This window comes from Pantherophis guttatus, chromosome 4 (assembly GCF_059756535.1).
Source record: "Pantherophis guttatus breed Tessera chromosome 4, ASM5975653v1, whole genome shotgun sequence".
Classification (NCBI taxonomy): domain Eukaryota; kingdom Metazoa; phylum Chordata; class Lepidosauria; order Squamata; family Colubridae; genus Pantherophis; species Pantherophis guttatus.
This window is the reverse complement of record NC_142066.1, coordinates 70,253,172-70,278,963: the sequence shown is the minus strand read 5'-3', so window position 1 is coordinate 70,278,963 and position 25,792 is coordinate 70,253,172. Positions and strand designations below refer to the sequence as shown.

Here is a 25,792-nt window from a genome sequence, read left to right as displayed (position 1 = left end):
AAGACGTTAAAAGAAAAAGATGTATTAGAAAGTTTTGATTTTAGATATGTGTTTAAAGAAAGTTTAGCATTTTAAAGTGGATTAAAAAAAAGAGTATTTTTCCCTGTAAGGTCAAAGAATCTGAAAGAATACAGTGAATCTTGTTAATATAAATGGTGATAATTTACAAAGATCATTGGCTGCAGATAGAAATACATACGGTTAAATTGATTATTTTATTCAAATCTGAATTAAAGTAATCTTTCAAAATGCATTATTTTCATTGACTCACATTGACTAGAGAACATTTCTTTTTCTTGGTAAATGAAAGCTTTCTTCATTGACTCTATCTCTGTCTAATCATCTTCTCTACCTAGAAATAATTTCAATAGTATATTATTTTGCCACTGAACATTCCTGTCCTATGATAGAGTGAGAAAAAGAAAATTTTCAGCTACCAGATGTTTCAAAATATCAGAGTTTTTTGCAATTACTATTGTAATCAAAATCCTCATACAATGTATATAAATAGAAAATATTTTATTAAGGATTTTCTATTTTCCATTTATATAAATTTTATTAAGGATTTTCATTACAATAGTAAAAACTGATATAAAGTAAACTTACAGAAAGAAAAGAGAATAGGAAGGATTAAGCATGCAAGAAAGAAGAAAAGAGAAAATAATTAAAAAAAAGAAATATCTAAAGACGAGACTTCCAATCTTTATTACAATAAACAAATTTGGTAACTGTTCAGCCCATGTAAAGTTACAAACATATGTTTCTTCATCCCATATCTTCCTTCGTCTCGACTTTCAAACCGCTGCACCCCGCCGCAGGGAGGCGGAGCCGGTCAGATGGTTCCGCCCCAGGCGCCTGATGGAACCTGACAGATTCCAGACGGAGCTTGGGCCATTTCCTGAGGTTCTGGCACACGCCTCGACTGGAGACCTGGTGGCCGCCTGGGATAGGGCGGCTGCTGGTGCTCTGGATCGGGTCGTGCCTTTGCGGCCTCTGACCCGGCGCCGATCTCAATTGGCTCCTTGGTTTACCGAGGAGCTGAGGGAGTTGAAGCGCCGGAAAAGACGCCTAGAGAGTAGTTGGAGGGCCAGTCTTCTTGAATCTGACCGGACACTAGTAAGATCCCACATTAGGAATTACTTAGTGGCGATAAAAGCAGCGAAATGTAGTTATTTTGCTGCTCTTATTGCGTCATCAGATAATCGCCCGGCCGCCCTCTTTAGGGTGACCCGCTCCCTGCTCCACCAGGAAGCGCGGGAGGACCCCTTGGAGGGTAGAGCCGAGGATTTTGTTCAGTATCTGTATGACAAAATCACTCAGATTCGGGAAGATTTGGACTCCGACTGGGTAGTCTCAGGGGGAGAGACAGGGGCAGGTCTTGAGAATGTTATCTGGGATGAGTTTGATCCTGTGACCCCTGAGGACGTGGACAGGATTCTGGGTAGACTGAACGCGACCACTTGTTTATTGGACCCGTGTCCTTCCTGGTTAGTACTGGCTTCCCGGGAAGTGACACGAGGCTGGCTCCAGGGGATTATAAACGCTTCGCTGAGTGAGGGTGACTTTCCCGCCGCCTTGAAAGAGGCGGTGGTGAGGCCTCTCCTCAAGAAGCCTTCCCTGGACCCGGCAATGTTGGTAAATTATCGTCCGGTCTCCAATCTTCGCTTTGTTGCGAAGGTTGTTGAGAGTGTGGTCGCGCAACAGCTCCCCCAGCACCTGGATGAAACGACGTATCTGGATCCGTTCCAGTCGGGCTTCAGGCCCGGGTACAGCACGGAAACGGCATTGGTCGCGTTGGTTGATGATCTCTGGAGGGCTCGGGACAGGGGGTGCTCCTCTGTCCTGGTCCTGTTAGATCTCTCAGCGGCTTTTGATACCATCGACCATGGTATCATGCTGCACCGGTTGGAAGAGTTGGGGGTGGGAGGCACTGTGTTGCGGTGGTTCTCCTCCTTTCTCTCTGACCGGTCGCAGTCTGTGTTGACAGGGGGACAGAGGTCGACCCCGAGGCCCCTCATATGTGGGGTGCCGCAAGGGTCGGTCCTCTCGCCTCTCCTGTTCAACATTTATGTGAAGCCGCTGGGCGAGATCATCCGTGGTTTCGGGGTGGAGTACCATCAGTACGCTGACGACACCCAGCTGTACATCTCCACCCCGGATCACCCCAACGATGCCCTTGAAGTGATGTCCCGGTGCCTGGAGGCCGTACGGATCTGGATGGGGAGGAACAGGCTCAGGCTCAACCCATCCAAGACTGAGTGGCTGTGGTTTCCGACGTCCCGATATAGTCAGTTGACGCCATCACTGACTATTGGGGGCGAATCATTGGCCCCCACGGAGAGGGCTCGCAACTTGGGCGTCCTCCTGGACTCACGGCTGTCTTTAGAAGAGCACTTGACGGCCGTGACCGGGAGGATTTTTCATCAGGTTCGCCTGATTCGCCAGTTGCGTCCCTTTCTGGATCGGGACTCTTTACGCACGGTCACTCATGCCCTTGTCACCTCCCGCCTGGACTATTGCAACGCTCTCTACATGGGGCTCCCCTTGAGGAGCACCCGGAGGCTCCAACTGGCGCAGAGTGCGGCCGCGCGGGTGGTAATGGGAGCGACATGGCGTTCCCATGTAACACCTCTCCTGCGCGAGCTGCACTGGCTCCCAGTGGTCTTCCGGGTGCGCTTCAAGGTTTTGGTTACCACCTTTAAAGCGCTCCATGGCTTAGGACCCGGGTACTTGCGGGACCGCCTACTACCACCAATAGCCTCCCACCGGCCGGTACGCTCCCATAGAGAGGGGCTCCTCCGGGTGCCGTCAGCCAAACAATGCCGACTGGCGGCCCCCAGGGGGAGAGCCTTCTCTGTGGGGGCACCTACTATCTGGAACGAGCTCCCCCCAGAGATACGGAGGATCCCGGATCTGCGCACCTTCCGCCGCGCCTTAAAGACCTTACTATTTCACCAGGCCGGCCTGGCCTAATTTTCCCCCTCTTTTATAAAAGATTTTTAAAATTTTAAATATTTTTTAGTATTTATATATTCAATTTTAAATTGGTTTTAAAAGTTTGGGGTTTTAAATTTGTCGGGGCCAAAATTATTTAATTTGATTTTATTCTATTTTTTAAATTTTGTATTGTATGTGTTTTTATTGTTTGGCTGTGCACCGCCCTGAGTCCTTCGGGAGTAGGGCGGTATAGAAATCTAATAAATAAATAAATATCTCATCCCTCATTCCTGGGGTCTTTCAAGGAGGCCCTTGTTTACCCATTCCTTTAAAAAACCTTCATTTGATCCCACATGTCTAAACAACTTTTGTCCATTTTCCCATCTTCTCTTTGTAAGGAAGGTGACACAAAAGATAGTTGCTTGGCAGCTTCAGAGGGTTCTGGATGTAACAGATTTCTTGGATTCTTTTCAGGCATGTTTCAAGCCTGATTATGAGACAGAGACCACATTAGTCACACTTATGGATGAACTCTAGTGAGAGTGGAAGTGTGGTAGTACAACCATTCTTGCTCTCCTTGACCTCTTATCAGCCTTTGATACCATCAACCATGGTATCCTTTCAGGGTGGCTGCAGAGTTTAGAGTTGGGTGGCACAGTTCTATATTGATTTGGCTCCTTTCTGCAAGGCTAATCCCAATCAGTGTTGATAGGGAAGGAGTGATCTAGCCCCCAGCCATTCTCTTATGGCATGCCATTGGGCTTGATACTCTCTCCACTCCTGCCTAACATCTACTTAAAGCCACTGGGTAAGATCATCTGTCAGCATGGGTTGAGATATCATCAATATGCTGATGATATTCAACTTTATATTTCCACATCTGATGACCGAAGTGATGCTGATACTTCCTTCTCATGGTGCCATAAGGCTGCAGAGGCCTGGTTGGGGGACAACAAGCTATGATTAAACCCTGGCAAAACCAAATGGCTTTAGGTGCATGGAGATCTGGTTCTAAATAGGGTTGCACTATCCACCCAGTTTGCAACTGAGGTGTTCTCTGGATTCGTGACTCCTGTCCAAAGAGAGCTGGTGGTCATGGCTAAGGGAGCCTTTGCACAACTTCAATTTATGCTCCCTTGCACTTGGTCACTCAATCCCTAGTCATTTCTCATCCAGACTATTGCAATGAGATTTACATGGAGCTATCCTTGAAATATGGGGACACGGTGGCTCAGTGGCTAAGATGCTGAGCTTGTCGATCAGAAAGGTCGGCAGTTCGGCGGTTTGAATCCCTAGTGCTGCATAACAGAGTGAGCTTCTGTTACTTGCTCCAGTTTCTGCTAACCTAGCAGTTTGAAAGCATGTAAAAATGCAAGTAGAAGAATAGGGACTACCTTGGTGGGAAGGTAACAGTGTTCCGTGGGCCTTCAACATTTAGTCATGCTGGCCACATGACTAAAGAATTGTCATCAGACAGTGCTGGCTCTTTGGCTTAGAAATGGAGATGAGCACCGCCTCCTAGAGTTGGGAACGACTAGCATGAATGTGCGAGGGGAACCTTTACCTTTATCCTTGAAATAAATTTGAAAGCTTCAATTAGTACGAAGTGTGATGGCACAAGCAGTTTTGGGGGTCATAAAATAACCCATGATACACCACTGCTTTGTAAGCTGCACTGGCTGCTGGTTTGCTTCTGGGTGCTTATCAGGGTGTTGGTTATGACCTACAAAGCCCTCCATGGCATGAGTCAGGGTTACTTGATGGACCATCCCATCCTGCTAATACAAGCCTAAACTCCACAACTGACAAAGGAGGCCTGCTGTGGACCTTTTCAGTTAAGGAAACCTGGGTGGTGGGATCCAGGAGAATAGCTTCGCTATTGAAGCACTCACCCTCTGGAACATGCTGTCCTCTGGGGTGAGGTTTGCCCCCCTATCCTTTTAGAAAGTTGGAGGCCTGACTCTGCTGTTGACCTGGAGCCCCAGTAGGAGAGTACTACACTGGAGGTGGCTATTTGCTTAATCAGTTGACCTAACTCCCACTTGTACTTCTGCTCCACCTCCATCCATATTACAAGGTACTTTCCTTGTTGATATTATTATGCTTATTTCTTATGTTTACATTTTTTTATTTTCTCCATTTTACTGTTGTAAGCCATCTGGAGTAGCCCCTGGCAAGATGGGCGGCAAATAAATTTAACAAACAAATAAATATATTAATAAATACATAAACAAAAATGGAACAGACAAATGAATAATTATTGCAGTTATGAAACAAGTATGCAGTTATAAGTAGGTAAACACATAATATTTGCTTTTTTCCTGAATCAGTTCCATATTTTCTGATCCCATCAAACCATCTCTATTTAGCAATTGAAGCAATATTTTCTGCTCAGATGCTAATTAATAAGACGCGCCTGATGTCAGTTTTCTAGTGCAAGCAAAGGGGTTTTACAATGCAATGGGGTTTTACAGTGCTTCTTTTACAGCTTTTCTTACAGAGTTATGACTTTTTCTAAATATATAATTTTCCTGAATCTCAAGTAGGTTACTTACTTGAATTACTGGTTTTGTTTGTTTCAGCTCTTTATGAACTCTCCTGTGAAGCATATAAGCATTTGGGCAAAACAACAGGTTCTTATTGGATAGATCCAGATGGCAGTGGTGCACTGGGACCTTTGAAAGTTTACTGTGATATGACAGGTAACTGTACTCTGTAATGGAACTTTTTTCTTATGTTTCTAACAGGTCAGATCCTTTGTTTTATATTGTAAATGCAATACAGAATATAAAACACCACAATCACTTTCTTTCTTTATAAAATTATTATGAGAGCAAAAAAAAAAAAAAAAAGACTCTCCTAGGTAATGTTTCCTAAAAAGAAACAACCCAGGATTTTTCTGTTAGAACAAATTCTATATATTTCATCTCTCACAGCAAAATCAAATCTGTAGTCAAGAATCAGATCTGTGAACAACCTCAAGCCAAGCATCTGTAGATAGAAAAAATGAATCAGAAATTCTTCCTTTGGCTGGACCAAATACTAACATGGATGAGCAAGACTTCAAATCACATTTGTTCTATGTTCTAATCATTATGGCACTCAGATTTTTAGCCAAGTGCTGCAAGCCAAACATGTAAGCAGAGTAGTTTATATTCCTTTTTCAGATCAAGCCATCTGAGAAATCATGGTTTTTCTCTGCTTAGCAATACAATAATAGAATAGCAGTGTAGGCATTAGACTAAATTGCGTTATGTCTTAAACCTGACAGCAATAATTATATAGTTTTCAAAGGTACTAGGTATCTTTGTCCTCTGACATGATATCACAGTGCTTGATACTGTCTTGCGTGTAATATGTCTCAAAGGGTTTTTGCTTTGACTCTGCCAAGTACTCTATAGCCTATTGATCAGGGCTAAAATGTTTTACTTATTGTTTTATTTAGTATCCTTGCTTCACTTAATCAACCAAATATAGAAAGAGAAAATTGTTATTTTCTGTTAGTCATAGCAATAGCACTTAGACTTATATACCACTTCATAGTGCTTTTACAGCCCCTCTAAGTGGTTTACAGAGTCAGCATATTGTCACCAACATTCTGGGTCCTCATTTTACCCACCTCAGAAGGATGAAAGACTGAGTCAACCTTGAGCCGGTGAGATTTGAACTGCCAAACTGCAGCTAGCAGTCAGCTGAAGTAGCCTGCAGTACTGCACTCTAACCACTGCGCCACCTCGGCTCATATTGTCTATAATTGGCATCTTGGGTGGAATTTATTCCTTTAAGTCCTAAATTTGATTTCTGCAATACAGAAGTATTGCCTCAAAGTCTATCCCATTAAACTTAGTAGGACTTACTCATTAATAACTAGGGGATGGAAATATATTCACACCTAAACTGAAACATAATTGTTTTACACTAGTATGTAAAATATTTCCCCACACAAAGTCCAATCATACCACACCATGATGGTAGTGGTGGGAAGATGACTATTATGCGTCCCATGAACTGCAAAAATCACAAATAAAGAAATCTTAGACTGAGCATAACCAAAAATGTCACTTAAACCCAAGATTGCCAAACAAAAGGTAACATATTTTTTGCTATGGCCATATCATGTGAGCTGACTCCCTCAAAAAATCAATCATGCTGGAAATTATCAGTGGAAAAGGGAGAAGGGCCACTCTAGTACCCATTGGCTATAAAGCAGTGGTGGGTTGCCCCCAGTTCGCACCGGTTCTATAGAACCGGTAGTAAAACCGGCGGGAGGCTCTGCCCACCGACCCCAATGTCATCAAAACGCTTCTACGCATGCGCAGAAGAGCGCATGTGCGGCCCGCTGCGAACCGATAGTAAAGGTAAGTAGAACCCACCCCTGCTATAAAAGTAGACATCCAGATGACCATGGAAGATTTGAAGGAGGTAGTGCAAGATAGAGGAGCTGTTTGAAAAGTGCTGTTTCATAGTGGCCAAGAGTCAGACGCAACTGAATGCCTGATGATAATGATTTTGCAACATACTTTATAGGAAAAAAATGAAAACATCTCATATTACAAAAAAAGATACAATACATTATCAGAGAAAATAGCTGCTGGATGTACATTATGTACAAAATTATATATTGCATAAAAGTGCACATAAAAGTATATGAGAAGAAATGTGTATACATCAATTTTCATCTGTAGTTTAATGCTATTTTTGGTTTTTAATTTTTTAAGAACTGTAATCTATATTCATCTTTAAATAACAGAGACACGTTTTTGCTAAATGATATTTTAAGGATAGTAGTAGTGATAGAAAATGGCAGTTCCTTAGCTTATCCTCTGCTTGATACAAGTAGATAGATTGGTGAGTATGAATCTCTAGCAAAAATGTGAATGTGGAATTATTAGAAAGAGTACAGATATTTTTTAAATTATATTTTTTTCTGTTATTCAAACTAGAGATGGTTTACTCAGAGAAGGAGAGTTCTGTATCCAATTTTATATCCTTCTTCTTTGAAATTAGTCATAAGCTGCATAGCATGAACAAGGATAAACCCTTAATGTTTTCTTCCCAGTTTGGCTAAGTAATTAAGAATAATAGATTGGAAGAAGAGTCCACAGAAGAGCTAGCAAACACTGAAAGGACTGAAAACCAAGTCTTATCAGGAACATTAAAAGATCTAAGTATGGTTAGCTAATAGAAAAGACGGTTGAGGGAAGACAGTATACTGTTTTAAAAATCTCTGAAGAGCTGTCACATTGTAGGGGGTCTATATTTATTCTCACATGCTCCAGTGGATAAGCCTAGAAGTAATGGGATGAAACATCAAAGATGTAGATACAGATTAGACCTTAAGAATATGTTCTTGTCAGTAAAAGCTGACAAGTAAAAAATCAGTAGAATAGGATACTGCATGGAATAGTTTCTTCCCCTTCACTAGGGGTTTTCAATCAGAGTCTGGATGGTCGTATACAGTATTGACATGGTATAGGTCTATGGAGATTCTCAGTCATCCAGGTTATGATTGTCCCAAAGGTGCTTTTTCAGGAGGCAACTAGACTTTATTGTTTTCCTTTGAATAAATTTTGCTTCTCATCTTCTTCAGCTCTGACTGGATAGTCGGGAATGGAACTATTTATATTTTTTGCAGAGGGCTGGTCATTTGCATTCTTTTAGAGAGTCATTTAGGCAATTGAGGTTTATCTGTGTCCTCAGGGTCACCTGAGTAGTACAAATGGGTGTGGAGCCTTCTTGGCTGCAGGATGTTTTCTGCCCTGTGTCACTTCAGTGTTAAAGATAGGTGCAGGCTGTTGAGGATGAGTCTGTGTTGTCTGCATCTCAAACTGAGGTGCAAATGGTTCCTGTAGTCTGCATTTTTTCTGGAAATCTGTTCATACTCCTATACCATTTGAAGAGTGTTCATTCCAAAGTGCATAGCTAAAAGTCTATGGAGATTCTCAGTCATCCACAACCATGCCTCCCAAAAAAGTTCCTTTGGGACAACTATGACCTGGATGACTGAGAATCTCCATAGATTTTTAGCTATGCATATTGGGATGAACAAAGTTAACATGACATGGCTTGTAACAAATAGTTATTATAACACCAGAAGTATAGCTATTTATAAATATTGATTATCTTTTGAGGATAAAATTGTTGTCCCCAATATACACTTACTTGCTTTAATTTTGATGCTTTTATCTCTATCATTTTGATAACTTTGTAGAAGTTATCTGCTGTTGTATTCTGTTGGAGGTATAAATTGCTTATAATAATTTTCAGATTCCTGCTGTAGGAAATTTTAGTTTCCAATGTATGTGCCCCAATGATATCATGAGATATACGAGGTGAATTTTCTGTTATGGTCTGTTAAGGGAATAGATAGAAGAAATAGAAAAACCATGGCTGGATTAAAAAAAAGCGATGGGACTGGGAGGAACATCTGACTTCCTGATGGCTTCTCCTTGTAGGAAGCTTGCAGGGAATATCTGAAAGGACATGATTGTGGACATAATTGCAGCAGAGAAATGGAGCAGCAGCGTGGTAGCATTGAAGTGGCCACAACTTTGCCAAATTTCAATCCCACAAGGATAATGGGTCTCAGATTTTGGATACATTCTGTAAATTAGCCCATCTGAAGTACATGGATTCAAAAATTGTCACCCTGTAATGCACTATTTGGTTCAATTGACAGTTACACATAATTAAACTTACACAACAGTTTTAGTAGTAATGGTATATACATATTTGAATGAAAGAACATTGGAAAATTCTTGGATTATATTTTAGACTAGAGTAAGGCAATAACTTCTAGGTTTCGCAAGGATTCTATATCTATTCACGAGGAACTAAAATAATGGAATTTTCTCTTTATTCTTTGCTAAGGGCAAGAGTTTGAATTAGGTCTATAAACTATATGAAGTAAAGTAACATATATATTTAATTTCTGAATTAAGGTTGCTATTACTGTTTTTTCTTCTACATTCATTTGAATTGGTATTCATTAGTAGAAGTCAAACTGATAGTCTACATTAAGACTTTATTTACTATAATGTTTTCGCTTTCATTTTATAGCTAGCTTTGAAACAAAACAGCTTGTTTTATGGACTTATTTAGGCCTGAAAGTGTTTCACTGTGTAATAAATGCATGTGGAGATTGTATTAGCCATTTACTTTCTATTTTGTTGTTATAAAGATTTCCCCCTTCATCTCTGTTTTTTCCAAACGTTTGTGCTTTATTGGTTTATGGATCATAATGTTCAAAATTTATTTGCATGAAAAGATGTACCTGTTATAGTATGGCTAGTAGAAAGTATTCCCTCTAACTGGTCCTCCTGAATTACAAGCTGTCTCTTTACTTACTCTCCTTCAAGGCTCTGTTGCCCTTATGAAGTAAACATTTTAAACAATAACTCCTGGACATGTCACATCAAACCAGGTTGGTTCTTGCTAAGAATACAATTTGTCAAATTGACAGCTAGTGGTATTAAAAATTAAATCATCCAACCTATAAGGAAATATATATTTTAAAGAGAGTTTTCCAATAGCACATTAATGCTTGTATTGCCTTCTCTCTATTTCTCTTTTTTAAATAATGCTTAGTTTTCCCAAATTATAAACTCAAAATGGATTTATATTAAAAGGAATGGGTTATTTACAATATTTCTGTTTTTGGTTCATTCACAACTTGTGGGGAAGTTTTTTTTAACTGTTTTTGTTTTGTATTTGTAAGCAATGCAGAATCTACAGGAGTAAGTGGCTATAATAAATTTAAATTACTGATTTTGAAATAGTATGTTACATTCATATATTTATGAGATTCTTAATGAGAACCACAGTAAAAGACAAGTATGTTTAAGAGAGGAGATAAAAGGAAGAGTTCAGTCCTCTGTGCATCTCTAATTAGTCTTTGGGGATAAGACTACTTTAATGATTAATTCTCTATATTAATTTATCTAGAGATACAAGCAAGTTTACAGCTCTGCAACTGTTTGTATGAAAAATTCAGGACTCCTTGCTTCCTCTTATTTTCTATGCCAGATGCTATTTTGGAAAGGAATTAGTCAGCAACAAAATTAGTTGCAGGAGCCATCCATCTTGCAACATACATACCTACATATATACATACCTGAATATACTGTACTGCTGATGCAAACCTTTTGATGTCGCAGAAAATATCTTCTTAACTACTGTATAATGCTACTCAGTTCCTGGATCCTTAATTTTTTAAGCCTGAAAAACTCTGGCAGTCTTTTAGAGCCTAGAATCTTCCACTTTCTATTGTGCTTTCAAAAACTGAGCACAAAAACATAAAAAAAAAATATTCTCAGTTTTTCCCACAATGCTATTTTGTTTGCATTGCTCCTCAGTTTGTTTTCTATATTAGAAAAATGACCCACTAAAATTTACATTGTACTTTACAAAACTGCAGTATAATTTAAAAATACCATTGTTATAAAAATATATGTTATACTGAAACTTTCCTCAAAATAATTATTTGGTTAATCCTGTGGATTTGTTTCACAGTATCCTTGTTGACAGATAAGGTGCTGGTTTTGTCTTATCCGCATGTTGATTACTTCCTGTGTTAATTGTTGTGTAATGGGCATTGTTCTCTTCCTGTGGTTGTCAAATGGCCCATTTCCCGACTTCCTGTAGGCCCGGTAGGCCCGTTTTTCACCCTCCCCAGGCTCCAGAGGCTTTCCTGAAGCCTGGGTAGGGCAAAAGCTATCTCCCCCACCCCCCTAGGGGCCCTCTGGAGGCCGAAAAGGCCCTCCCAAAGCCTCCACACGAGCCCTATACTTACCTGGCATCCAAAATGGGCCACATGGAGACTCCTGGGAGGAGAGGGGTGGCGTGGGTGGGCCAGCCAAAAATCAGCTGACCGGCATGCACATGCATGCTGGAGCCGAACTAGGACAATGGCTCACGTTCCCTCAGGTATGGCTCCGCATGCCACCTGTGGCACGTGTGCCATAGGTTCACCATCATGGTCCTGTAAGTACCAAAAAGTGTCTGTGATAGTTTGCTGAATAAAAAGACAAGGTGAGCACATTTTTTTTTAATTTGATTTATATGCCGCCCTTCTCCGAAGACTCAAGGCGGCTTACAATATACAATATATATATATATGTATGTATGTATGTATGTATGTATGTATGTATGTATGTACTTGTTAGCCATCAAAAAAAGTAAGAAAATAGATATTGTACCTTTACAGGGAGAATACATGAGATGTTGGTGTGGCTTACTGATGATGGCTAACGAGCCAGAAATAGATCTATATAAGTCTCTCACTAGGCAGCATAGGGCAGCATAGGGCCTGCTGGCTGCCATAAGAAAAAAGCCCAGAATCGAGTGGATGTGACTCCACTGAGCTAGGGCTATAGAAAGAAAAATCTTGGTTACGTAGGAGAAACCTGGCTAAAAGAAAAACACACATAAAACCTATGAAAGAAAAAAGTAAGAATATATATATATATATATATATATATATATATATATATATATATATATATATATATATACACACACACACACACACACACACACACACACACACACACACACACACATATTATATAGAATAATTATGGGTATTATATTTGGTAAGCAAAATCTGGAGATAAACCAGAGACCTATTGGGTATCAGAAAAGAATAGCTTTCTCTTCTAAAAATGTGGCATCTTCTCCATATATATGTCTTGTTTTAAGATCCACTTAAATAAATAGATAATAGGGAAATTATACTTTTCCATGCAGCTTTTTAGAGTGATTCACTTCTCACTAAGAACCTAAATTGGCAAATAACTAAATATACATATTCTCCATTGTGGGTGGAGACAGCAGCCAGGATGGATGTGGTCATCTGTTAGGCCGATAGACTGAGCCATCAAATTTGGTAAGTCCCGCCCTTGTTACCGGGCAAACCCAGCTTTTGGCTCAGTCTGTCAGCCTAGACAGGCGTGTGGGACTGATCCTCTTGAACCCTTTTCCCTTTTCCTGGCTACTACTTCTCTGCTTTTCACTAATTACTGCTCTGGTTTGACTCGGACTGTTTATTGGATCTCCTTTGGACATCGATTTCAACTTTCAGTAAGCTTATTCCCCAGTAACTGACCTTACTGGTTGCTGAGGGGGGGTGTGGAATTCCTCTGCGCCCCTTTCCTTGCGTGGGGGGGAAATCCTTGGGGGGAAAAGACCCTGGGGGCATTGTGGAGTGATTGCGCTCCCCCTTTACCACCACAGCTGGCCGTTTTGGGTCTTGGGGGCAATCCTGCTGTCTGTGGAGCTTCGCGCCCCCTTTTCAAACCTCCCGGTGGCCATTTTGGATTTTAAAAAGCTCCGTTTTTTTCTGCTCGCCGTTTGTCTCTTTGACAGCTGCTTCGTAGAGTTTTAACGCTCCCAACGGCGTTGAGGGAAGCTTACAGCCCTTCCCTTTGACCACTGCCACCCTTAGTGGCCGATTCTGCCTTGTAGTCTCCTCTAACGGCGCAAATCAGCTGGTGGAGCCCATCGGCTTAGGCGCCTCTCCCCGCAGCGCCGCTTGAGCGGCTGGGAAGGTTTTTGGCGCGAACGGGTATTAGGAGCCTGAACGGAGCTGTGCGCCATTCCCTGATGCCATAGGGATTTTTACTGTTATTTGTTGACTTGCCTGGCCTTAATTTCTGTGCTTATTGCTGGTGGAGCTTTGCGCCCCCCCTACCTTTACGTTTGGTTGGTGGACTGCTCGTGCCTGGGCTGAGGAAACGTTTTTGAGTGGGGTCTCGCGCCCCCTTCCTTTTTCAACCTCTGTTTCGTCCAGGTTATTTCAAACCATTACTTGTGGAGTGTCTGCGCTCCCTGGTGTGATATTTGGGGCTGAGCCACATTCATTACTGCCCCCTTCCTTTGGCTTGTGCACTCTCGTACCTAATTTACAACAATCATCTGGCAGTTCGCCTTACTGTCATCATGCCTAAGGCCTCCCATAAATCTAAGCACTGCCACAAGGCCAGGAATTCTGATTCCCACCATCATCAGAGAGTTTCTTCTGCTACTAAAGAGGTCCCCTCTGGATCTTCTTCCAGACTAGACCCTTCTGGCTCCTCTCAGCCGCTCAGCAAGGCACCCTCTCGTGCGGAGGCTCGCAGGGACAGAGTCCTGAAGAAGATTTGCGCCAAGGCCAGTGGCGCTCAGTCAGTAGGCATGGAGACTGCTTCAGTCTCGACCCATCCCCCTACGGGTGCTGATTCTGCATCTCAAGGGGATCGTCTTTCCCTTCAGGACTGTCCGGCGGTCATTGCAACAACTGATCTGTGGGGTTCATCTGCGCCTACGACCTCTGTTCCTCCTCCGGAATCATCCCCAGCTCTACCTGCTGGAGAAGCCATCCCAACCGGGACACAACAGCACTCTTTCCCGTCCACAGAACAAATACAACAGATGATTGCTGCAGCTGTCCAACAGTCGTTGGCCTCGCATTTTCAGTCCACTAGCAGAGCGGCTTCGGTGCGTTCAGTGATTTCCCCTTCTCGAGGGGATGGGACTCTGGATGATGTTTTGTCCATCACTGCTCCTGACTCTCCCATGTCTTCTACGGCCAGCAGATCCCCTTCTCATGCGGCTGATGACCCTCATGACCTGGAACTCTCGGAGGATGATTATCTGCCTCCTGAACAGCCCGCCTTTATGGGTATTTTTCCCCAGGCCTTGTTCAAATCCCTACTACATAAGGCCATTGCTACGGCCCAGCTTAGCTCCCCTTCACCGTTACCGGTTTCTGCTTCTACATCTAAGGGACCTTTAAGCCCTCTCTTTGCTGAGCCAGCTAGGACTGTAGATACCATCTCTACTCCCCCTTTGTTTCTCGATGTTATCAAGAAACAGTGGTCTTCACCGGGTTCTGTTCCGGCACCTACGGCAGCGGATCGACGAAACTTCAGTATTGCTCCGGACCTAGATTCTCTTCTCCAGGTTCCGTCTGTGGACGCTCCCGTGACGACCCTCTTACCTCACTCAGCGGTTCCCGGTGATCCTGAGGAAGGCCTTCGTCCGGAGGAACGCCGGGCTGAACACGTGCTCCAACGAGCCCACCAAGGTGCTTCATGGGCCATCCGAGCAGCTTCTACTGCCTCCTTTTTTAATCGAACAACTCTTTTATGGCTTCAACATTTGCTGGAGTCGTTGCCTATGGAGGACGTTCGAGTACGACAGGATTTAAGCAAGATTATTGCTGCCACACAGTTTTCGGCGGACGCTACTCTGAACGCCGCTCGCTTTGCAGCCAAGTCTCTAGCATCTTCGGTTACGGTGCGTCGATTAGTTTGGTTACGCCACTGGCAAGCCGACGCTAGGCATAAATGGCGCCTGGCGTCTGTTCCTTTCACGGGCTCCAAGCTATTTGGAGAATCTCTGGATCCTTTCCTCTCAGAGACAAAGGATAAGAAGAAATTCCTTCCAGTTGTCTTTCGCAGGGGGGATTCCAGGTTCCGCCCGTACACTCCTCGCACCCAATCTCGCCCGTATGAAGGATCTTTCTTCTCCCCTTCTCTCCCTAGGTCACAAGGGAATTTCCAACCTAGACAATGGGCCGGTCAGGACAGACCTCCCAGAGGTAGGACTTTTGCTCCCAAACGGCCCTTTCGGGGGGGAGGGGGTCGTTTCTCCGGGCGCCGTCGCTAAGTGCATTCCGGACCCTCCCATAGGGGGCAGATTGGCCCTTTTCGCCCCTGTCTGGGAGGGCTCGACTTCGGATAAATGGGTCCTGGCCACTTTAAGATCTGGGTTGGCCATTGAATTTCTTTCCCCTCCTCCGAGGTTCTTTGTATGCTGTCCCCTTTCTAATGATATCCAGAAACGGTTCCTTATGGATTCGGCGGTTCAGCACCTACTATCAATCAGGGCCATTCAGCCTGTCCCCTTGCGTGAATGGGGCACGGGATTTTATTCCCGTGTCTTCCTCGTTCCCAAGTCCTCGGGGGGGTGGAGACCCATTCTGGACCTTAAGCGACTCAACCGGTATGTCCTATACTGGAAGTTTAAGATGCACTCACTAAAATCAATCCTAGACGGTGTCAGGAGGGGCGATCTCCTCTCTTCCATAGACCTCACGGAGGCCTATCTCCACATCCCCATCCTCTCTTCCCATAGGAAGTTCCTTAGATTCTGTAACGGGGGGCGCCATTTTCAGTATAGGGCCATGCCCTTTGGCCTTTCCTCGGCTCCTCGTACCTTCACCAAGATACTGGCTGCCCTGGCAGCTTCCCTTAGGGCTAAGTCTATTCGTCTGCAATGTTATCTGGACGATATCCTGATTTTGTCTCCTACTCTTCAACAAGCTGCCTCTGACCTGCAATCCACCCTCCTTGCCCTTGCTACTCACGGGTTCTCAGTTAACTTGGCGAAAAGCCAGTTAGTCCCTTCTACTAATCTGGTTCACTTGGGGCCCGGATAGATTCCGTTACGGGGAGAGTTTTCCTTTCGAATGAGAGACAGGAGAGTTTGAGATCCCTTATCTCCAAAGTTGAACGAGCTCCATCTTCCTCTCCCCTGCTCTTGTCCCAACTCCTGGGCAAGATGATTTCCGCCATTTCAATAGTTCCTTGGGCCCAGTTACACTCGAGGGAACTTCAGTGGTTCCTGTTACCTCTACAGAAAGCGGGTAGGGGTACCTCTCCTTTGAAGGTTTCTGTCCCTAGGAAGGTAATTAGGTCCTTAAGGTGGTGGCGGTCTCCAGCACTTTCCCGAGGTTGTTTTTTCTTTGATCCACAGAGAGTGGTGGTTACAACGGACGCCAGTCTCCAGGGCTGGGGTGCTCATTGTCGGGGTCAACTGGCTCAAGGTGTCTGGACCTCCGTCGAATCCCGTCGCTCCATCAACTGGTTGGAACTGCGAGCGATCTACCTGGCACTTCGGACCTTTCATCATCTTGTGTCCAACTCTCACATTCTGGTCCTCACGGACAATATCACCGCGAAGGCCCATGTCAACCGTCAGGGGGGCACACAGTCTCTCTCTCTAATGTCGGAAGCATTACGGTTGGGCCTCTGGTCGGAGATCCATCTGGCTTCGTTGCGGGCAGAACACATCTCCGGTGTCACCAATCTGCAAGCCGACTGGCTCAGTCGTCAGCGGCTGGACCATGCGGAGTGGCGTCTCAACCCTCGCCTCTTCCAACAGATCACGTCGCGTTTCGGGATGCCGGTGGTCAATCTTTTTGCCACATCGGACAATGCGCAGCTGCCGTGATTCATCTCACGGTTCCCGTCAGCTCAGGCAGAGGCCGTCGATGCTCTCCGCTGCCCGTGGCCCCCAGGGCTCCTATATGCTTTTCCTCCGGTTCCTCTGCTTCCCCGGGTAGTTCGCAAGTTGCTGATGGAACAGGCGGAGATCATTCTGATGGCCCCGCATTGGCCACACAGACCTTGGTTTGCGGACCTCGTATCTTTGTCGATAGACCAACCTTGGCAACTTCCTCAACCGCAGGACGCTTTAACCCAAGGGACCTTGACACATCCAGACTTACAGTGGCTCCGTCTGACCACTTGGCGATTGAGCGGCAGGCACTTTGGGAGGTCAACGTTCCTCCAGACGTGATTTCTATTATTCAGGCGTCGAGAAGGCCGTCTACGGACCGAATTTATTCGGCCACTTGGAAGTCGTTCTGTGCCTGGTGTGATCGAGCGGCGGTTCATCCTCTCCAGGCCTCCATCGTTAATGTTCTCGTTTTCTTAAGGGAAGGTCTTCGCAACGGACTGTCCCCCAACACATTGCGGAGACAAGTGGCGGCGATCTCATCGGTCCTTACTGTTGGGTCTTTATCCTCCTTGTCACAACACCCTTTAATCCGCCGATTTCTGCGAGGGGCTACAAACCTTTCCCCTCCTGTGTTGCACAGATATCCAACTTGGGACCTTTCGGTTGTTCTAAATTCCCTTACGTCAGCTCCATACGAGCCTTTGCGCACGACTAGCCTTCGCCTTTTGACGTGCAAGGTCGCCTTTTTGGTTGCAATCACCTCGGCCCGACGCATTTCGGAATTGGCCACTCTTTCAATCCGGGAGGACCTCTGTGTGTTCCATACCGACCGTGTGGTTCTCCGTTTGGACCCAACCTTTGTACCTAAAGTTAATACCACCTTCCATCGCATGCAGGAACTCATCCTGCCCAACTTTTGTCCTCATCCGAACCACGGACTTGAACGACGGTGGCACTCTTTGGATGTCCGACGGGCCCTGCGGATCTATATTAAGCGGACGGCAGTTTTCCGTAAATCGGAGGCCCTCTTTATCTCTTTCCTACCGGTATCCTTGGGCTCCAAGGTGTCTTCATCGACCATTGGCCGTTGGATCCGGCAGACGATATCCAAAGCATACGAGTTACTGTCTCTCCCGAGACCATCTCGATTGATGGCGCATTCTACCCGCAGCGCTGCGACATCGGCAGCCTGGGCTACTCAGGCCTCATTGCTCGAAATATGCAGAGCGGCTACGTGGACATCGCCTTCTCCATTCATTCAACACTATAAAATTGACAAATTTGCTTCAGCAGATGCCGCCTTTGGCCGTAGAGTATTACAGCGAGTTGTCTCTGGGGAGGGGACTTCGGACCAGACTGGTCCCACCCGACCGTAGGGACGTGGATCTTTGGCATGTCCCATCCTGACTGCTGTCTCCACCCACAATGGAGAAGGGGCGTTGGTCCTACCTGAGACGCACCTTCTCGTTGGGTGGAGACAGCAGCCAGACCCTCCCTCTCTTTCGCCAGTCTGGCCCTTTTTTTTTGGTTTCTTACCTGTCTTTTTTCTTTAACCTGTTCTTGGTGTCCCACACGCCGAGCCTGTCTTCTTGTCCTCGCCAAAAGCTGGGTTTGCCCGGTAACAAGGGCAGGACTTAGCAAATTTGATGGGCTCAGTCTATCGGCCTAACAGATGACCACACCCATCCTGGCTGCTGTCTCCACCCAACGAGAAGGTGCGTCTCAGGTAGGACCAACGCCCCTTCTTCTTTGAAATTCACCTTGTATTTGAAATAAGTCTTCTGACCATTAAGTTAATCAGCACTCTCCAGCTACCTGCCAAATTTTGTCTCATTAAAGAAGATGCCGTGTGCACTTATGGTGGAGCCATCTGCTTAATTTTGCTTTTTAAAAAACATACAATGGGAGTCAATTATACTATTATGTAACTTGGCTTCTGTGTATGAGTTCAGTTAGCTCCTAACATTGTTATATGACTGAACAAGCAATTCAGAAAAAGAATCTTGAGAGTAAAGATAGAAAAAAGGTGAAATACTGAAATATTATATTTAAGATTTACAAACAGTGCTAAGATATAAGTGTCTGAGCTGAATGACATTTTAAACTCTGCAGGAAACTAATCTAGTTAGTTAGGACAGTCAACATTCTCTATCTAAAACATATCTGTAGGTAAGGAAAGAAAGTTTCATAAGGTGTTCAATTTTAATAAATTTATGACAGTAGAGATCTATAGCTTGGTCAAGAGTACCACAAGCCTGAGCAACAACCACAAGAATCATCTTCACTAGAACCAGAAATATATATGTAGCACACTTGTTATAACTCTGTTATAGATTTGTGCTGGTTCCTGACTATAATAAATATTGAAATTGAAACTAAATCAGTGGTGGGTTTCAAAAATTTTTACCACCGGTTCTGTGGGTGTGGCTTGGTGGGTGTGTAATAGCTTGGTGGGCGCAGCTTGGTGGACATGGCAGGAGAAGGATACTATAAAATATCTATTCCCTCCCCAATCCAGGGGAAGGTTACTGCAAAATCCTCATTTCCTCCGGATGAGCTGGGACTTGGGAGGCAGAGAATAGATGGGGGTGGGCCAGTCAGAATGTTTACTACCGGTTCTCTGAACTACTCAAAATTTCTGCTACCAGTTCTCCAGAACTGGTCAGAACCTACTGAAACCCACCTCTGAACCAAATGTGTTATAGAAAATTGACAAGCCTCTCATTTTCTCACTTATCCCCACCCTCTACCAAAGATGTAATTTTAAGGTTATTATCGTCTAGATTTATGCAGCTTCGAGTCTATGCATAGCTGCAAGGTAAGATTTCCATTCAAGAAATAAAGATAATTTCTCCCCATAAAAATGGTTAAGAGTGATTGAATAAATCAGGCAGGAAAGACAGGCAGAAGAAGTTGCTATTTTGTATCCATGCTTGCTGAACCACTGAAATATTTATCAACAAAATTGGGTTCTGCAATTTCAAAGGCTGTGAAATGTGTGAAGAAATAAATAAAACGTGGGAATAATAGTAGTTGTATCAGAATATTAACAACTGCTCAGAACAATTTCCAAGAGAGTGATTCCAAAGAGAAGTGGTGAACTTCCTTTTATTGGACATGCTCACCAGAACCTAAACCTTCATCTTTTATTTATTTTGATACCAACATTGCTGAAAAAGACTAGATAGCCAGTTCTGGGCTCTCACTTGACAATTAGCTGAACAAATTAAGTCCAGTGTTAAGCATGTTTTCTTGCATAACACATAAGCAAAAGTACTACCTATTGTAATTAAATTCAGTTCATTGGTTTTTGCCTGCTTATCATCTAAAAGACCAATCACTTAATGGGGATTGTTGTACTTTAGCTGTGACTACAGGAAACACAAATATGTAATTCCTAGCATTCTGCCTAAGATACTATTTCTCTGTTGATTTATTTCTCTATGAAGGCACAGTTCTGCCTCCATGCAAGAAGCCCACTTCTGTTCTATTAGCTCTGGAGGCATCTATGAGGGAAAAATGCCTCCGTGGGACACATCCCTGCCATATTAGTTAACAATACAGAAGAACGCAGATCCCACATTTATCTATTGAGCAATGTGTTTATTGACGGTGGGATTTCAGACATGCTGACACCTCACAACCCATTGACCATATTAGGATTTAAGGATTTATGTTTTGTCTTCTCTATGTTATTTCTGCTCTTCATCCACTAGATTGCTAATATTGGAGTCATGATTCTGCATTTGTTCCCAGCATACACATTATTCCTTGTAAGGTGCAATTGCCTATAATTGGATGCTAGTCTTTGCCTATTCCTATATTTTCTTCAGCAAATCTTCTTTCCATTAGTGTTATAAAACCTGCTTTGCTATCTTTGCTCAGAATAGATGTTCACTATCTGGAACAGTCAGATACATAAACAAACTGGCTTTCTACTGGTACTTCACTTGGAGTTTTTGTTCTGATGCTGGGCTCTTCTATCAGCACTTCTGATTCTTCAGTACCTTTGGCCAGCTTCCAGAAGTTTGCCCAATGCCTGCCCAATCTTTTCCTTCCCAGAATGGACCAATCCTGGGTTTCTCCTTTAACATTTTAAGTCATCCTGGCAGTTCTGTTGCTTCCAGCTCTGAAATGCTGGAATATCAGAATCTTATTCTGATATGACCATACAAAATTTTTCCAAAGGATTCCTTCTGTAATAGATGCAAGGGCAGCCTCATTCTTTAACCAAAATGTTTTACAAATATAACATAAATGTGTTTCTACACTGAGAGTAATAATAATAGGAGTGCCAAGATAGTCTATCAATAATTTTGCATACATCTTCAGCTTTACCTCTCTCTCTCTCTCTCTCTCTCTCTCTCTCTCTCACTCTCTCTCTCTCTCTCTCTCTCTCTCTCTCTCACACACACACACACACACACACACACACACACACACACACACACTATGCTTTCCATTAATTGAGGTGGAAGTTAATAGAAAATAGATCAAAAGTGTAATATACACGAACTTCTATTTGCTTAATATCCTCAGCTACTGTATGGCACATCTGCTTTGTCAGGTGAATCCAGCACTCATGCAAAATGCCATATGGCCTCATTAGAGACTTGATAAAACCAGACAGAAGCAGCAGAAGAGGTTTGCATGCAATCTTGCTTTTGTTTGTTATTAACTGTTGGAAGTTTATCAGAGAAGAGCATCCAGAAATATATATTTAAAATGGCTTGCAAAAGTGACCCGTCCCTCGCTTATAATATAACCTGACTCATACCTTTTAAGTTGTTTTAACATGATATGTCACCTTGATAGCAATTTTATTTTAACTAATTTTGACAACCATTTGAAAAAGATTTCCCTTTTTGATAAAGTACAATTTATATAGTGGATAATTTGGAATTTAAAGAATGTCTTGAATGGCTGGAAGATTTACAAATTAGATTTGCCATAGTGAAGAGTTGCCATAGTGAAGAGTTATGGGATTAAGAATTCTCTTAATTATGAAGAACATAATTAAGAGAAAGTGAAAATATAATGACATTGTTTATATTTCTTATGAGGAAGATGGAAAACCACTTTTTTATTTCTATTTTTTCTTTCTTTTTTGTTTTCTTGTACTTTTTATTTTCTCTTTTTATTTTTAGTGTCTGTTTTCTTTTGCTATTATAATTAATACTTTTAATGTTTTTTTAAAAAAGAATATTTTGACTGAAGATTAGGAAACAGTCATTTTCAGGTTAAGAGTTTAGAAGCTTTCACTCTATGGCAATAGCAACCAATAGTTTGCTGCTTTTTCTTCTTTTTCCAGTGCAATTTAAAAAAAGTGAAGTACAGATAATCTTCGATTTACGACCACAATTAAGCCCAGAATTTATGTTGCTACATGAGGGATTTGTTAAGTGAGTTTTGTCCCATTTTACAAGAGAGTTCACTGCCTGAGGAGAAGATATCAAAACAACATACATAACCCAATCAGACCAGGAGTTGAATTTTACTTTGATTCTGTGATGGGGTAACATCTTTAATCCGAGTGATGTAGACTAGCTTTGGGTTGCAGGAAATGCCAAATTAAATAAACCTCTGTTGTTTATTCCCTTCCTTTCTACAGCCTGAGGCAGGTCTCCCTCTTGATCTAATGGGAGATCCAGTCCTGCATATCTGATGTTGTAAGATATTTAATTCAATCTCTATATTTTATGGAAGAAAGTTGGAGATAGCAATTTAGATCCAATAAATGATGTTTGAGGGAAAACACATATTTAATATTTCATGCTTGCTTTTCATGCTCTCTTTTTTTTAAATGGAAATTAGATTTGCCTTTACTCATGAACCAAGTTATTCATGATGGCAGTGTCAATGAAAGTTCTTTAAGTAAAGATACTAGGATTAATATCAATATGTGTCTCTGAATAAGGGATAGCAATAACTTCAATTGTTGAAAATGTTCTTATTCATTTTTCATGCAGAGGACAAAGTATGGACTACTGTGAATCATGACTTACAAGAGCGTTTTTCAGTGGTGAGCAACAGACCAGAGAAGCATGCTGTGCTACAGCTCAATTACAGTGCCACCATGGATCAAATCTCAGCCATCACTGGTAGTGCCGAGTATTGTGAACAGTTCATCTCCTATGTCTGTAAGCTGTCAAGGCTGCTGAACACCCCAGGTAGGCTAATAGTAGAAAGCTATTGCTGCCCTTATACAATTTTTCTTACTTGGCCATGAGACCACTCCAGGGGCAAGCTAAAGATGGAATGTTATTGCTACTGTTAGAAAAAACTGCTCATTTTTGCAAAAAGTTTAAATCATATCCAAAATAAGCTTTGAAGTCAGATCTACTTATATTGTTGCATGCAATTTATGATGCAGAATATTTGAACATGAAACAGTGAGCATGAAAACCTGAAGAGAAAAAGCAGGCATTCTAATTACACATCTTCCATTCGGACATCATAATTGCTGTGGTCATTCCTTCTGTATAAAAATGATTAGTGTTTGTTTAGTCACTTAATTACAGGTATACAAAAATGTAAACATTACATGGGTTGAGAGAAAAACATAATGTCCATATTCTGAAGAGCAGCATTCATGATAAACACTGGAAATGAGAAAATGTGTCTGAAATTTTCAGTACTTGCCTTTCAGCCTGGTAAAGAATTATGTCATCTTTTTTGTCAAGGGTGGACAATTTGTGCTTTGGGAACCATTCCAAAAATTGCTGAAAAATGTATAACCGTCAGCACACTCTCAAAAGCCAGATCTTAACCTGGAAAAAGTTAAACATCTATGTACTGTACTGAGGGGGGAAAGGGGCTGTCTTTAATTGTTAAATGTGGTGTGCAAAACCAGCATAATTCCATTTTCAGAATACCACATTGCAATATATTGTCCTATATATTTCCTCCCTCATCTTAAAATGGGTATAATACCTGCTATTGCATCAGCCCAAAGTACAGAACTATCACCTAAACAAATGTAGAAAACATTTAAATCAATCTGAAGGATATACTGATTTGTGAAATTTACGTATCAAAAACAGATGAATTAATTTTGCTCATAAGTAAACATTTAGTGTAAGCTTTAAAATAGTGCTATTTTCAATTTTATAATCCTAGTAGCAGACAGTTTTTAAAGAATGTCCTCTTATTTTACTAAGAAAATATTGATTACATGTTTTACTTCCTTTTTTAAAAAAAAGTTTTTTATTATTTTTTAAAAACATAAACATAAAACACATTTTTTCAAAACAAAGCTTTTGATCCGGTCACAAATTAATACAAATCACTAACAAATCTTAATTTTCAATTAACACAACTTAATATTTTACTCAGTTGTTTCCCACCATTTTATCTATTTAACTATGCCATTATCCCCAAAAACCCGTTCCTTAAATCTTAAATCCTAACCAATTATAATTCCATTTATCTCTTTCATTTGCTTAGATGGATATATTTTAACAATATAAATCTTCACAAATATTATAAACATTCATAAAGTAATTAATTCCAACATAATCATTTTATTTTTACCAATAAACTCAACATTTATAGTCTTTATTTCTGTTATTAAACCTAATTTATTCATTTCATTTTAACTATTAATCTCAACATACTCCTCCTTATTTGGCTATCCCACCTCATTTTATTTTGCTATAAAACCCAACATCTTTATCTTCATCTTTGTTGTTAAACCAATCATTTTTATTTCCTGGCTGTTAAATACAGCATAATCATTTTATTTTTAGCTGTTAAACACAGCATACTCATTTTTGTTTTTTGGCCGTTACACGGCATATCCATTTTTATTTTGGCTGTTACACAGCATAACCATTTTTGTTTGGCTGTTGAGACACAGCATGCTCATTTTGTTTTTTGGCCGTTACACGGCATATCCTTTTATGTTTTGGCTGTTACACAGCATAGTCATTTTTGTTTTCTGGCTGTTACACAGCATATCTATTTTTATTTTTTGGCTGCTAAACACAGCATAATCATAGTTGGTTTAACTATCCCTACTTAATCCTTTCTTTGTTGTTTCCATCCATCTATATATTGTTTATTTTCAGTTAATCATATTTATCCTTATCCTTTTTCATAACAATTTTGAGACATGGTTCTTGCTTAAAATATATCTTTAAGTATATTTATAAATTCCTTTTAACATTTTAAATTAACCATATTTATCTTTATCCTTTTTCATACCAATTTAACATACCAATTTTTTTCTTTTTCCAGTCGTGTTTATCTTATTTCTTCGCCTGCAAACATATATTTCCTTCCATTTTCAAAGTTTTCAATTTTGTCCTCCATAAGTCATATTATATCTTTTTGTTATTTTTATTCCAGATATAATATATCAAATCTTCTCTTGGGCCTGCACTTAGTCATTCTTTTATTCCTGCACCATTTTTTTAAGTTATTATTGTTTCAACTATAGGAGTTCCATTATAATTTCTTTTTCTTTTCACAAAAGTCAAGCGGCCTGCAGACAGGGAAAAAAACCCTCCTCCACAAGATCCCATGACTTTTATCTGTAGAACTCAAAATTTCCCATAGCAGAAAAGAGTTACAAAGTTCCTTTTTGAACCAGATGGTGTCCCTCTACAATCCACATTTTCCATTAGTCATG

General features: G+C 41.8%; 1 protein-coding gene across 3 annotated transcripts in view; it reads left to right on the top strand.

The window, feature by feature from the left end:
- CNTNAP2 (contactin associated protein 2) overlaps nt 1–25,792 on the top strand; it is a 1,550,102-nt gene that overhangs the window by 1,020,778 nt on the left and 503,532 nt on the right. For all 3 annotated transcript variants that reach the window (XM_060691806.2, XM_034416464.3, XM_087892376.1), the window contains exons 12-13: nt 5,520–5,639; nt 23,130–23,330. In XM_060691806.2, the coding sequence (XP_060547789.1) occupies nt 5,520–5,639; nt 23,130–23,330 (321 nt within the window). The remainder of the gene's footprint in view (nt 1–5,519; nt 5,640–23,129; nt 23,331–25,792) is intronic.